This window comes from Serinus canaria, chromosome 1 (assembly GCF_022539315.1).
Source record: "Serinus canaria isolate serCan28SL12 chromosome 1, serCan2020, whole genome shotgun sequence".
Classification (NCBI taxonomy): Eukaryota; Metazoa; Chordata; class Aves; order Passeriformes; family Fringillidae; genus Serinus; species Serinus canaria.
Window position 1 is genome coordinate 105531536 of NC_066313.1, and position 14714 is coordinate 105546249.

At 36.6% G+C, this 14714-nt stretch overlaps 1 protein-coding gene across 1 annotated transcript in view; it reads right to left on the reverse strand.

The window, feature by feature from the left end:
- CFAP47 (cilia and flagella associated protein 47) overlaps positions 1-14714 on the reverse strand; it is a 261353-nt gene that overhangs the window by 52181 nt on the left and 194458 nt on the right. The window contains 1 exon segment of the mRNA XM_050976722.1: positions 9442-9537. Coding sequence (XP_050832679.1) covers positions 9442-9537 — 96 coding nt within the window.

Genomic DNA, 14714 nt, shown 5'->3' on the forward strand with positions numbered 1-14714 from the left:
ATCCCCTCTGTTGACTGACTTACTCTGGCTTATGGGCAGAAAAAGCTCCCACTGAAATAAAGGCCAAGTCTGGGTCAGAGTTCCAGCCCATCCTGGCCTTTGACACACAGCAAACACAGCAGAAGTGCCCACACTCTCTTTTTCCTCTGCTGGTCTGGGGCTTGCATGGGTTTTTTGAGCTTAGTATCAGCAATGCATTTAAAGAAATAAATATTGTTTAAACCTAAATATTATTGTAAGATGCAAGTTTGTTACTAATGTTGATGACTGAAAGTATCAACCTGATGTTCAGGTTAACAAGAATTTCACATAAATATTGTAAAAGCAGAAAGTAAGATACTGTATGCATCATAAAAGGCAGAGAAGAGAAAGATAAATTTTTGCTGGGACTTATATGAAGAGAGAAGTGGTACTAGTGATATGCATTCTTTTTGCAAATACACTCAGGCAGGTACATCCCAGTGGCTTTATCAAAACAAAACAGGCCCTGCCTAATCATTCAGGCTTTGTGACAGAAAAGTAAATCAGGGAATCCAAATTCCCCCTGGTAACTGAAAGACATCAATTTTAATGAGATGGTGAATAATTTATTATCTTTCCCATAAAAATATATTTTGAATAATTTGTTAATCTTAGTAATAGTATGGCAAAATATCTGGGGAAGAATGAAAGCAGCAGAGTATGAAGAATATGATGTTCATTTTAATTAAATTATTCCCCCCTTTCAGAGAACAGTTTTAAAGACCCCAGTTGGCAAGAGATTGAGCTACAGCATTATTGATCCTGGTTATATCTTATAAGCAAGGAGAAATATATAATTTTGAGGTAAACATATAGATTATGGGCATACCAAATTATTAATCAAAGCAATTAGCCACACAAATAATCCCACCTCTATTAACACCAGAGCAGTTAGAATAGATGCCTGAAATACACATTGACATTCCCTGTAGTTACAGTGCAAGTGAGGCAGATGTTTAAATTTAAATTCTTTGCTGTCTGGGGATTGTCTACCTACCTGAAATTCATCAGATTCAAATATGCTACTGAGCTGAGACTGCAAAACCCAAATACATCTTTCCCTATAATGAATAATCTGACTTGTGAATCCAACTGCTAGCAGCTCATATTTCAATTAATCACAAAGCCTACCACAAAACCAAACATATTCTTTTAAAATTGTATAAAATTTATTATGGGATGTTTAAGGGAGAGAACACAGACCCTCTTAAATGTTACATCTCTTTATTCAGCAGGACCGTAACTGCTACTTGTAAAAAATGTTTGATCTAGCTATTAAATACAGCACAAAACTAAAGCTCAGACAACACTGACTTGACCAAGAAGGAGAAAATGCACATTTGCATGCCCAGAACACTCTGACAGCTTTCCTAACCCAGTCAACGAGTCCTGATAACTTTGTGACTAAAATAATGAATAAAAATAGTATTTTAAAAAGCCACCCTCTTCTTTCCTTTCAATTAGTTCCTGACTGCAATTCAGATTGAGATTTCATGTAATTATAACTCAACATTTTCAGACAGCAACAGAAATATGTATCTATTGAAGGGCTGTAGAACTCTGAGTAGAGAAGGAAGACAAAAGAATTTATTGAGCTGTGGAAAATGTGTAGACCAAGTTACTTGTTTGGCAGGACAATTATGGAATGACTTGATTGTATAAATTTGACTTGTGTGATTGGGTCTTACAGAAATACAAGATAAAAAAAAATTGACACTCTTGTGTAACACACCTGAGCCTATGCTACATTGCAGAGAATTCCAACAGAGATTCCAGGCACATCCTGCTGTTCACAGCACTTACAGAAAGTACCTAGGGTTTGCAAAAACATCTCACCCTTATCTTCTAAACACCTGTGCCCAGTGACTCCTCACACTGCACTGGAGCCTAAGAACATCTCATGCTACTTGGAATGAGAAAAAAAGGGTCAGGACAGGGACTATGATAGATATGTAAAAAGCTTAACACTAGGGAAATAAGACCTTTAAAATCAAGCTGATGTACACAATGTTCTGCAAGCAAATTCTGATTAGGAAAAACTTTAATGGTTTCCTGACTTTAAAGTATGTGCCACTATATTGATAATTCTCTTATTAAAAAATTGTTGTGGATAAAAAATTGTTGTTTAACTACTGAATTCTTACTACAGATGTATATATATAATTTTACTTTCTCTTAGCTTCTCTCTTATACTTGACACCCATTCTTCACTGACTCAAAGAAAAAACAATCAATGAAAACGTTTGACAAAAAAAGTTCTAGAAAAACCTCAGTATATTCAAAAAGAACATTAGTTCAACAGTGTAAGTATCAAGCACTTTTAAGGCATAAAAGTTCAAAGTTGAAAGATCAGTTTCAACTTAGAAGGCAATAATGCCTTCTAACATTTCTGCTTTCAAATAAAATCTGTGCCTTGGACAGTTATTTAATAAGGTAAGTTTAAATTGGCTTTTCTCCTGGAAAGTATACAGTAATGAAAACAAACAAAAAAAGCCAACTAGCTCTTCTTTCCCTCAAACCCTCAGACCTACTTTTGAAAAACTTAACATTTTATCATGATCTTCCGTCTCCAAATGTTCTTACAGGAAAGGTTCAATTTCTTTCCCACACATACCCCACCTCCTCATTTTAAAATGTTTAGGGAATATTTTCAAGAATTCCATAATTGTTTTCAACCTCTATAGGAAAAAAAAATCTTTAATTTTCCAAATTTTCCCATAAATTTTTTCTAATAATACCAATGCCAGTAGGATGTAGGGGTTTTTTTTGTTGTTGTTTCTTTCATTTTGATTCTTTTATTCTCTCAGCAATGTTAGATGAGCATCTCCAACATATCTTCAACATTTCCCAGAAATCAACAGCTGAATAAATAAGGAAAGTCAACTTAGAAACACAAATGAAGAAATTAAGAAAAGCAACAGCAAAATCAACAATTTTAGTTCTCAGTCAGCAAATTAGCTGGTTTAGGGCAGGAGGGAAACCTACTCCTCATTGTATGTTTGGGGTTCAGCATGGATATGGAAGCATCTTTCACAGATGAATTAATGAGAGACAGAGATGTCATTGTTCCAAGAGCAGAGGAGGATGGGGAAAATGGAAATAAAACAAACACATCCAGAAAATCAAGCCTCTTAATTCACTCAAGAAACAACTGATTGATACTGCTGGTAATTTCCCCACTGTGCATGTGCTGCTGGAAACAAAAGATTAGTGCAGATAATTTTTTATAGCCAATTTAGAGCTAGACATAGATTTACTGAGTAACTTACAGGTTGAAACAAATCTGTATCTCTGGAGATTTCACTGGGTTTATGACCCAAACAGGTGAAGGCTAGAATCAAGAATCAGGAAGAGGGGAGGAATTAAGCAGTTCTGTCTTATTCAAGGTCACATCCTGACTCCATCTTGTCCATCAACAGCTGTTATCAAATTGATTACCAGCAATATGCTATTCAAAGTCAAAATTAATCATCTTTTCATTTTCTAGTTCTATTGAAATTGAAGGAGATAACTTATCAAGTTATAAAACAGAGCAGATATTTTTAAATAGAGAAATAGCCCGAGATAATGTGAAGTAACAGCCTCCCCTAAGGTGATTTGCATAGTTTAAATTCTGAAGTACTATACTCTGGATGTTCAGAAACAAATCATGATATTCCATGATATTCTCAAGGAAAACTACTGCATGGCCTAGCTAATATCTGTGAGGCAATTAAAGCCTGAAAATCTGTTTTTCTTGATAAATCCACATGGGAAGTCTTCTGTGCATCTTCTGTGAGACTATGCAGAACCTGGCTCTCTGATGTCTTCCCTTCTTTTATTTGTATCCTGAATATCTTTTTTCTCTTCTTTTGCAACATCAGGAGAGCATGCTGAAACAGATAAATCATTTTCTTACCCAGTCAAGGGAATGCACTGTTCTACTCCTCCAACTCACAGGATTGTTTTTAAGAGAACAGCAACTGAATTTTTTTGCTTATTGTTACTGTGCTGCCTTTTGCTTCCTTAACTTATTTCACTAGAATGGATTCCTGGCAAACACATACAAGGATTTGTCTATGGCATACAATCCATAAAGAAAGTAAAATTCAAAGGTAAAAAGAGGGCATATAACAGGCCAAATAAACATATATAAAATATGTATGGCCTGAAGAGATTGCAGAGAAGTACAAAGAAAAATCTTTAAGCTTTGTCCTTCTTTATACTAGAAGACATGAGTGCCTTAAAACATGAGATAAAAATTTTATTCCCTACTGTGAGGGCAGCCTCAGGTGAGCTGTGGCTTTAGAGAGCTCTCTAAGGTTTTCCTTGCTGACAGCAGAGACAGCCAGCACTCAGGAATGCCACCAGCTTCAACTCAGTGATTTTATCAGCACATTCTCTCTAGAGATAAACATGGCTCAGACCACACCATTTGTGCTGCCATGCCCCTGTTTCTCTGTCAGCTCTAACATGAGGACACTGCTCTTTCAGAATGGTTTCACAGGGGAGAGGCAAGCCAGGGTGATTCAGCAATCAGGAAAATGCCACGTGCATGGATTAGGCAGGCATCCCACACCTTCCCTTCTGCTGGAAATTTCCCAAAGCACATCTACATCTGTACAAGCTTCCAGTTACCATGATAGCACCTCAGAGAAAAATGAGGGCAGGAAAATGCCAGCTGGAGGTTTAAACAAGGAACAGTCATACAGACAGATAGCCAAATAGGGCCAGGAAGTGAAGTCATTGTGTCTTGCACAGACACAATGAAATAGCTTCAATAAAGCTATTTTGTGGGGAGCATAAACAGCAATTTCTTCAAAAGTACATGTAATAGTTTGAATAGCAGTTCAGCTGTCAGTGATGCATAATCTATTTGGGTACAGCAGAGCACCATTACTTTGGATTGATTCCACTGAGAAAAGTCATAAGGTGTGAGAAAAATACCTAAGAAACAACTCAAGGACTCAGTAAGAAAGTTCTGAAGTGAAAATCTATAAAAAAATCTATGGAAAGAAAAGAAAGAATGGCAGAAGATGGCAACCCAGCAATATCATGGATGAACCCATTGCAAGACAAAGGCTGACCTGGCCCCAAATGACTAATGACAACCTGGGCAGCAAAGATACATCCCATGTCTCATTGGGAATACTGATCATGGTAATACCTACCCTGGCAGTGTGTTAGTCCTGGTTATCTACTGCATGTACCAGACCATAAAACAAATCTGTGTATTCTGAAATAACACAAATCCTGCTTGCAAAGTCTCTCTCTACAGAGCAAAAGACACCCACACCAAAAGTGATCCTGTGAGGAAGGAATCTGATACTCTAAGGAGGAGAACAGGTAGATTTTTCACTCAGAGGACAAATCCAGTGAAGACAGTATTCAAATATTCTCAGGAAGCTCCTGGTTAAGTGACCACCGACTCCATGGCACCAGTGAGGGGCAATCACCAATCTACAACAGGATACAGCCTGTCAGTAAACCTTTTTCTGACAGACTGCTGCTGAGGACACATGGACCATACACTTTTCTACTAGGTAACCAACAGCCAGAGATCCCCCATCTAGATGCAGTCTCCAATCAGCCAGCCTCTGTTCAATACTCATAGTAACATTACAGAACTGAAGTTAAGCCTGACTTTGTGCACTGAATTGACCTGGAGTTAATCCTGGACCCTCTCACAAAGCCAGCCCTAACAGCACCAGGAGAGCAGGGACAAAAGTAGTAGTAGGATATAAGAAAAAACTGAGATGTTAAAGGCAACATGATCTAGCAAACTACACCCTTTCCCCAAAAAAAATTACAGACAGTAGAGTAGAAAGAAAAGATGATTTGCAGTCCTAAGAACTGAATACACCCACAGATGGAGGAACACTATCAGCTGGAAGCACTGATGGTGGCCTTCAAAGAGAACCCCTGATGGAACTTATAAAGTGTAAAATTATTTCTGCATGTTGTGAGGGACCAAACCTTGGTCACAAAATGCAGTTAAAATATAGAAGAGGAAAGCAAACTGTATTTTTCAACGTGTTTTCAAAATAGTCTGCTAGAATGGAGAAATATTTCTCCCAGCTCTTTTATTTTTTTTTCCTTTTCTCTGGCTCTTCAAGTCATTTTGAGATAATGAAGGCATTATAAAAGAAACAGAGAGGAACTAAGGACAACCAGGGCAACCAAGTATGTTGGTTTTGTTGTTTTATCAGTCTTTGAAAGCAATAATAAGAAAACACAGACTGTGCATGCAAAATTACTGAAAGAAAAAAGCTGATGTAAATAATATAGGATTCAAGAAGTAAATCTTGAAATCTAGTATTTTTAGGGAAATGTCCTGAGGACCTGAACAAAATTTATGCCATTTCTTAGGTGAAAGTAGTTTAAAAGCCAAATTATCTGTAATCACACTAGACTGTACAAGACATTAAAAGTATGCTAAAATGCTTTCTCAAAGAATGTTAAATAAAATATGAAACTGTAATAGTAACATGCTTCCAAAGAGCATACACAGAATTTTAGTATCTCAAACTTGATTGCCATCAACTGGTTTTACTCTGCAGGCAGCTTTTTGGAAAATGTCTCACATTAAATACATTTATCAAATATATTTCATCTTTCCTTCCTAAGTGGTTGGAAAAGTTAACAAATAGATATATTTTAGACAAAACCAAAGCTAGAAGAAAAAATTAAGGAGTTAACCATGGAGTTCTCCATGGGGAAAGAGAGAATCATGATACAGGTGACATGGCAGCTTAAAATACAGAACTTTCAAAATATAAAACTTGTGCTGAAATATGGAGTGTTATATCTAAAAAGCATGTTCAGCAAACTCCCTGTTTACTGCTCCTGTTTATGCTGCACCAAGTGGTTACAAGAGAGAAGCTCACTGATCACCCAGAACAGCAGCTAAGCCACAAAATGTCATGACTGGAGGTTGAATGCAAAGTGAGATCAAACCTTCACTCTGAGGGCTGGGTGAAGTAACAGAGTTTGTGTTACTGGGAAGCCAGGGCAGGGGAAAGGACACTCTTCTCTGAGTCCCAATTCCACAGTAGGGCTAGTATTTTGGATTTCTTATGAAAGGATGATGAAAAAATGTCTCCTTGGTTCTCAGACTATCTCGGTACCTCTGAATTTCTACCCCCAGCTTTTAGAGGGAGAGAGGGAAAAACAAGTAATTAATTAGCAACAAGCACAGTTTCTCCATAAGTGTGAACTGTGCTCATAAAATGATCTAGAAATTAAATTCAAGCAAATCTATCAAGAATATGTGATTCCAACACATTTTCAAAGTATTGTTTCTTTTTTATAGGGAATAATGGTAAGCAGTTATACCTGCATCTAATCTGATCTTCACCTACTGATCACATCATTAAGATATTTCAGGCATAAAAGATGAGGAAAAAGTACAACTTTTTAAGATTGCTCCACTGCTCTTATATTTCTTATATTTGTGAAGGGATTACACTTTCAGTTTTACTATGTACATGAACTAGATTGTCTTGGACAGTCCCTCACTGCTTCTGTGGAAAAAAAAATACATAAGGTCATGGCAAAAGTTACAGCTTTTGTATTTGTCTGTGTAAAATGTGCTGGTTTCAGCTGGGGTAGAATTAACTTTCTTCCTCCTGGCTGGTATGGGGCAGTGTTTTGGATTTGAACACAGTGATGATAATGTAGGGATGTTTTTGTTACTGCTGAGCAGAGTTTACACAGAACCAAGGCCTTTTCTGCTTTTCCTGCTGCCACACTGGTGAGGAGACTGGTGTGCATGGGAGGCTGGGAGGAGACACAGCCAGCACAGGTGACCCAAACTGACCAAAGGGGTATCCCAGACCATGGGACTTCATGGATCAGAATGTGAAGTGGCAGAAAGAAGGAGCAAGGGGGGATGCTGGAGTGATGGAGCTTGTCTGCCCAAGTCACTGTTAGATGTGATGGGGTCCTGGAGATGCCTGAACACCTGCCTGCCCTTGGGAAGGAGTGAATGAATTCTTTCTTTTTCTTTGCTTTGCTTTTGTGGCTTTTACTTTCTATATCAAACTGTCTTTATCTCAGCCCACGAGTTTTCCACCTTTTACCCTTCCAATTCTCTCCCTGGTCCTGCTGGTGGGGGAGTGAGTGAGTGGCTGCCTGGGGCTTGGCTGCTGGCTGGGCTGAAACCACAAAAATGTGTATATATAAAAATGACACGACATGCAGATCAATCCTTACACCTCTTTTTCTTCCAAATCCTTCTTTCTATAACCCCTAGAAGTGTTTTGAGGCATAGAAAGCTTCCAGAAGGGAAAACAAAAATAGTTCCTTGCTGGGAACAGTTATGTCTGCAATATCCTTTACAAAATAAAGATCTGTCAAGTACATTTACAGGAAAATCATAGCATATGGCAAATTTTTTGGAATGAAATTGTAAACAAGTGATCCTCATTTCATACTTCTAAACAAGGTCTTTAATGTGAGATATAGACACTATTTCTTCAAGGAAAATGGTATGGCTTATTCTGATATCTATAATTAACATGAAACAAATGCTAACACATTTGTGAGGTATATGAGCAAATAAAATTAATTTCTTTTTCAAACAATTGAAGATATGAATATTTTACCTGCGTGTTCTGAAATTAGAAAGCATATCTGAGAAGCAATCAATAGAAATAATTACTAGGAAATACATTTAAAATAGCTACAGAAATCTACTTATCTTCTACACTTCAGCAATGATGAATCATTTTATATCATTAAAATATGCAATTTCTGTTATAATCCAAGCCTTATAATAACATCAGATAAATCAAATAAATCAATTATCATATATAAGTAAAAAATAAATTTTGGTACAATTACAGCACTAAAGGCAATTTGTTCCTTTCATATCACATCTCAGATCAGATATGACCAGAAATGACATCTAAAATTTCATTCAGGATAATAAGCCAAATGATTTAATTCTTTCCAGATAGCTTTTTAATTGAAAAGTACTGTTTTCTGTATTCTCCAATGAAAATCTTCCCAGAAACTGTAGACCAGAATTATCTTAAAAAACCCCAGACAAACAACAAACAAACAAATGCAGAAAACAATAGACAATCCCCCTGAACAAAACAAAAATGAGTTATAGTGGCTGGAAAGGCTTTAGAGAAACATAAGTGTATTTAGGATTAAACAATTTTCTATTTTGTTCTCTGTTAATTTGGTAAAAATTAAAAGCAGGTACAATTGTCCAACTCCTTGAGTTTTTGAATTTCTTTCCTCTTCTTTTTCTTCTTTCCTGATTGTTCAAACTACAGAAATTTTATTTTCAAAATAATTTTCTTAGAAATTACATATTTTTCCACTCTGGTAATTCATTTTTTAGGAAACTGTGACTTGTTGCAGGTTAAGTTGATAAAATAAGTAACAATAATAGTTTAAAAATATACTAAGTGTTAGGAAGCTGCATACCTTGTGGTTGTTTAACCATAAGATGAAAAACAGATTCCTCACAGGTGGCCTGAGACAGGACAGATGCACTCAGATGCTGATTTAACAGACCCTGGTCTAAGAAAAAAAAAAATTATTTTTGGAAACCCATTCAAAATTCAAAACTGATGGAACAATTTCCCCAATTAAACAGCCTCACAGACAGGATTTATAAAATACATCCTTTAATGGGAGCAAATGACCCCTTTTTTCCTGATCTGCTTAAAGTTTCTCTCAGCATTTTCCTCATTGTGAAGTATAGATACAATATGGATATATTTTTAAGAAAAATCAAAATGAAATAAAACAGCATCAAGAAACACAAAGTTTAAAATGTTTTCAGTTAAATAACAATTTATTTATATATGTAATGTTTATATATGGAATAATACTTAATCTAATATATATTGTCTGAAGGAAAAATGATCAAGTAGCAAACTTGTCTTTGAGTACTTAGTTTGATTGCATAAAGTCCCAGAAAGCAGTTTGAAAATATTTTGTAAAGTACATTTAAAAATTGCACTTCCAGTTTGGAAATCTTTGAATGGGAAGAGACACAGCCAACCTGCTGTGAATGCAGCCTTATCTTGGACATAGGATAAGTTTCTATAAGCAATCTTATACACTGCCACAGGTATCAGTTTTACTATTGCAGGTAACACTGGATTTCAGAGGAACCAATCCACCTCCCTTATCCAATTCCCAATTACTGATGTAGCTTTAATCTTCTCTTTGAGCACAGCTGTTCAAACTCTGAAATTAATATCCTCTATAAAAGCTGTTGCAATTTTTTTCTTGAACTATACCTTTGGACCACTGAAAATATGAAATAAATTGTCCACACTGACTGAAATAAAGCATTATGGTATTAGCAAATACTAATATTTAGGGATAATTCTTACACAGGTTAACTTTGTGGACTCTGCTTTACACTGGAGAGTTCAATAGTTTCAATTATTTGTATAGTTTTTGTTCCTTCCAAAAATCTCTTAGTAAAAATACTTTACAGTGGTATTTAGAGCAAAGAAGTATCATTCAACCTGAAAGAGCTGAACTAGTGCAGGTTGCTAAACCATCTGTGACAAGAGTTTGTCTACTCTATAGTTCTGGTCACTTGCTCATTTTGGGGAAAATCCCCTGCTGTTAAATAAACATTACTTACATGACTGGTCTTAATGTAGTTGTGAATGCCAATGAAAAACAGAGTTGCCCATTTAAGTGCAAGTGTCTTCCCAAGTGTCTAAATCCTGGGAAGAAAACCTACTGGTATTGAATTCAATAAGAAAATCCATAGTTTAAAGGGGTCCAGGGTGGAAGTAGTAGTAGTTTTACTCACTCTATAATATCTCAAATAGAGGACTGTTTGTGCTACAACAGCAGTCAAAATTCACAGAAAGAAACATTTCTGAGGAATAATGCTCTTGGGTTTGACAAAGCCTCAGAAATGCAAATGCAAATGTCCAAAATGGTCTGGATAGACAATTCCCAATTAATGTTTATTTTAATTCCTGAACTGTGCCATTCTAAACATAATTCCACATCTATATGGGACTGAAATTGCCTGTGGAATGTTACTTAAAAATAAGAGAAATTACTTGTGCAATTCTCTTTAAAGCATGAAGTAAATCTATAAATTGCTGTTACACCTTAATCAAGATGCCCTATTTTCAATGCTGACATGCTGAATTCTTGTAAGGAGGGGCACATGGTCTAAAAGACAATTTCTAAAGATCAAGACCAGTCAGGCATGTCACTGTGATTTCCCAGCTGCTGCCTTCTGATTTCCCCATTCCACCCTCTTTCTGGCTTCCAGTAGTACCAGCAATAAGCCTGACATAGTTCTCAGGATATGTAAGGGCCAGGAATGCTAAACTGAACTTGTGCAACCAAAATTTTGCTTATAAGACTAGATTTCTCTTCCTCTGGAAAGAAAAAAGCAATAATTCCACTTAAGTATTCCTATACAAAGTAAATCATAGAATAAACAATATCCAAATACATCTTGAGTGCATAAATCAACTATCTTGTTATAATTAAAACAAAGCAAACTTTATGTACAGGTCACCAAGAGCAACTGAATTAGAAAATTAACATTACAATAATCTGATTAAAAAAATCAACATGGACTTTAAAGGACAGGTATAATTATCCTTTCATAAAGACTGCAGTATATAATTTATTTTTTCAAAGACAACCTTTTGTAATTTTACAGATCACAGAAACATTAGATCATTATGATGTCAGGTCTACTGATGGGTAAAGAAAAATGAAGACTGAAAACTTCTGATGCATAAAAACAAACATTAATCCTTCACTGTCTAAGGCAGATACTTCTGTCTCTGTCACTAGTTCTGAACAACTCCCTGGGAAAAGTTCAAGCTCAACAGCTAGAAAGATGACTGTTTTCACTAAAACAATTAAACAGTGCAGTTTCTCTTGTTTCTCAGAATATCACAATCTACTAGGCTTTAGTTGCAGTATTTAAGCTCTATAAATAATTTTTCTGATTAAGTTGATTATTCTTCTCCATTATTTTGTGAACAGCACACTGGATTAGCATTCTTACATATTATACCTCAAAGTAATGGAATACTAAACAGTGCTGTCTGGCACTAGATTTATTCTCAATAAGAAAAGCAGTTTGCATCTCTGAATTGCTCTTGTTGTTCTACAAATCAGAATCCCAGCTTGCACTTTCCACTAGAGTAAAGCATCCTGCATTTATGAGATGCAACAGGAATCTTTATACCAGAAATGAAATACACTCCTACACTTCAAAATTTTATATAATCATTTATTTCTAGGTCAAATAGGGTGGATTACACAGCTAGTAATTCACAACACTTCTAATTCACACAGTCTGGGCTAAGATAAGCCCACAGGGTAGATGGAGTGAGGGAAAATTACAAAGGGTTAACATTTTAGCATGAAAATTGCATTACTAATAATGTAAAAGTTCACTTTGTCTTCAACTGTTCCAAGAATGATTTGTTGATGAACAAAGCAATTCAAAACTGAGGTACACCAACAATTTATCAAGGTACCTCTGGACTGAAGCTCCACCATCCATCATGTCAGTTCCTCTCCCTAATTTACATTGCAATCTCTATCATCATCCATGTCTTTAATAAAGGTCTTGAATAATATGGGGCCCAAGGCTGACCCCTGGGGTGCAGTGATCATTACCAGCCAGCATCTGAATGCCAAGATGCTGAATACCATCATCTGAGACCATCATCAGTTCAGCCAAGTTTCCAATCCACTCAGCAGTCTGTTCATCAGGCCTAGACTTCCTTAGCTTCCAAACAGGAATGGTACAGGATACAATGACAAAGCCTTACTAAATCATAGTATATTACATTCACTGCTCCTCCTTTATTTGCATAATCACTCATTTCCATACAGAAGGCAATCACATTTGTCAATCATGATTTGCACTTCAGAAATCCATTTGACTACTCCTGATTACCTTCTCGACCTTCATGGGCTTGGACATGGACTGTAAGAGAACATGCAAATCATGGGCTACACACACTGCAAAAGTAGTGTCCAGTGACCCCACCAGGGGTTCAGGTGAGGCTGATAATCCCACTGCTCCACCACTTTTCAAAGGAAGAAACAACAAAGCCTTTTCCCAGTCAACAGAAAATTCTCCTGATCAACATGAACTTTCATAGAAAAAAACAGTCTCACAATCATATTGGCCAATTGTTTTATTACATTGTGAATTTCATCTGGATTTGTAGATCTGAATACCTCCAGCTGCTCTAAATCCATAGCCTGTCACTCCCCTACAGGCTGCCCATTTCCCTCTCCAAACAGGAAGGTCACCTATCACAGAATTCACCCAACTGGTGAGGCTCCTGCCGTTCACACTGCAGCACCAGGGAGATACCTCCACAATTCCTGACTGCCTCAGACCAGAGCCACAACTTCCACCCTCCCAGATTCCATTTGGATCACAGAGGCAATGGCTGCACAATCAGAATGACTGCCCAAGAGCAGCTCCTGTGGGGTACAGTCAACATTTACCTTCCTTTTCTAACTGTGAGAAGCACTTTGAGCCTTCTGTAGGTGCACTGAATGCCACCTGCTTCAGCAGCTGCCGTCTCCATGTGCACAGCCAGTGTGCAGGGCTCCTTGTCACTAAAGGACACCTAGATGCCAGATAAGTAGGAAGCTGGACAAGATTCTGTTCCTCAATTCAAGGCTCCCCCATCCTCTGCCAGCTCCTGCTCAGCACCTGAACTCTGGAAAATACCCCAAAATCCTCATGATTCCCTTGGCCTGTAAGCACTGAATAGTTTGCATGCTGCTGCTTCTTTCAATGTTTTCCAGAAGAGAACTTCAACTCAAATTCACAAGACATCTGGTCACTTACAAATGGTACTCTGTTTTGTGACAGTCATAAATGAAAATATTTCAGCAGTTAAACAGGGGAAACTGCACTGAAGTCTGAAAAAAAATCCTGGTCAGCAAAAGTACAGAGTGTTTAGTCATGAGACCAAGATGCTCCTGATCTTTTAGGTAAACATATTTCCAAGATCCCCAAAACATGAACTGTATATGTGGAAAAAAGCTGTATTTCTTTGTTTCTAATTCATATTCAGAAAGTAGGATTAAGAAGTGTGAGTTTAATGCAAATAAATACATGAATCTACAGTTTTTTAAAATCCTATTTCTTCACTTATTCTGTGTCTCAAACCCTGAATCACAGCATAAGTGTGTAAACATGGCTTAAAACTTACCTTTGAACAGACTTGATTTTAATATTCTCTTATGTTTTTCTTGCTATTTCTCTTACCTTTATTTATGAAAGTAAAACTGGAAGGTTTATCTTCAATTTTTGTGATTTATAGATGTCAGGACATGCTTTGGCACCTGTTTTCTGATGCTACCTACATGTTATGTTTAAGTAGGTAGAGATTCAGAGAACATTTTAGAGCCTTCTGATGCACTTGAAGTGAAATTTCCTCTTTGACTAAGTAAATTTCAGTTGTCAGTGAGAATGTGGGATTTAGAACCTGAGTTCATACAGCATTTGTGAAATCCCAGTATGGACAGTTCCTTGTTGATCTCTGATAATTCTAGACCTCATATTATCCTTTAAAGCATGTTTAAAAACATTGATGAAACAAACTTGCTTGGAAGGTCATCAGAAGAAAACCCAAAAAATCCCAAAGAAAACCTTAAAAATGTTTGTCCTTGATCTCTTACTAATTCTTTTAGTTATTCAGAATCTGACCAAGTAATAC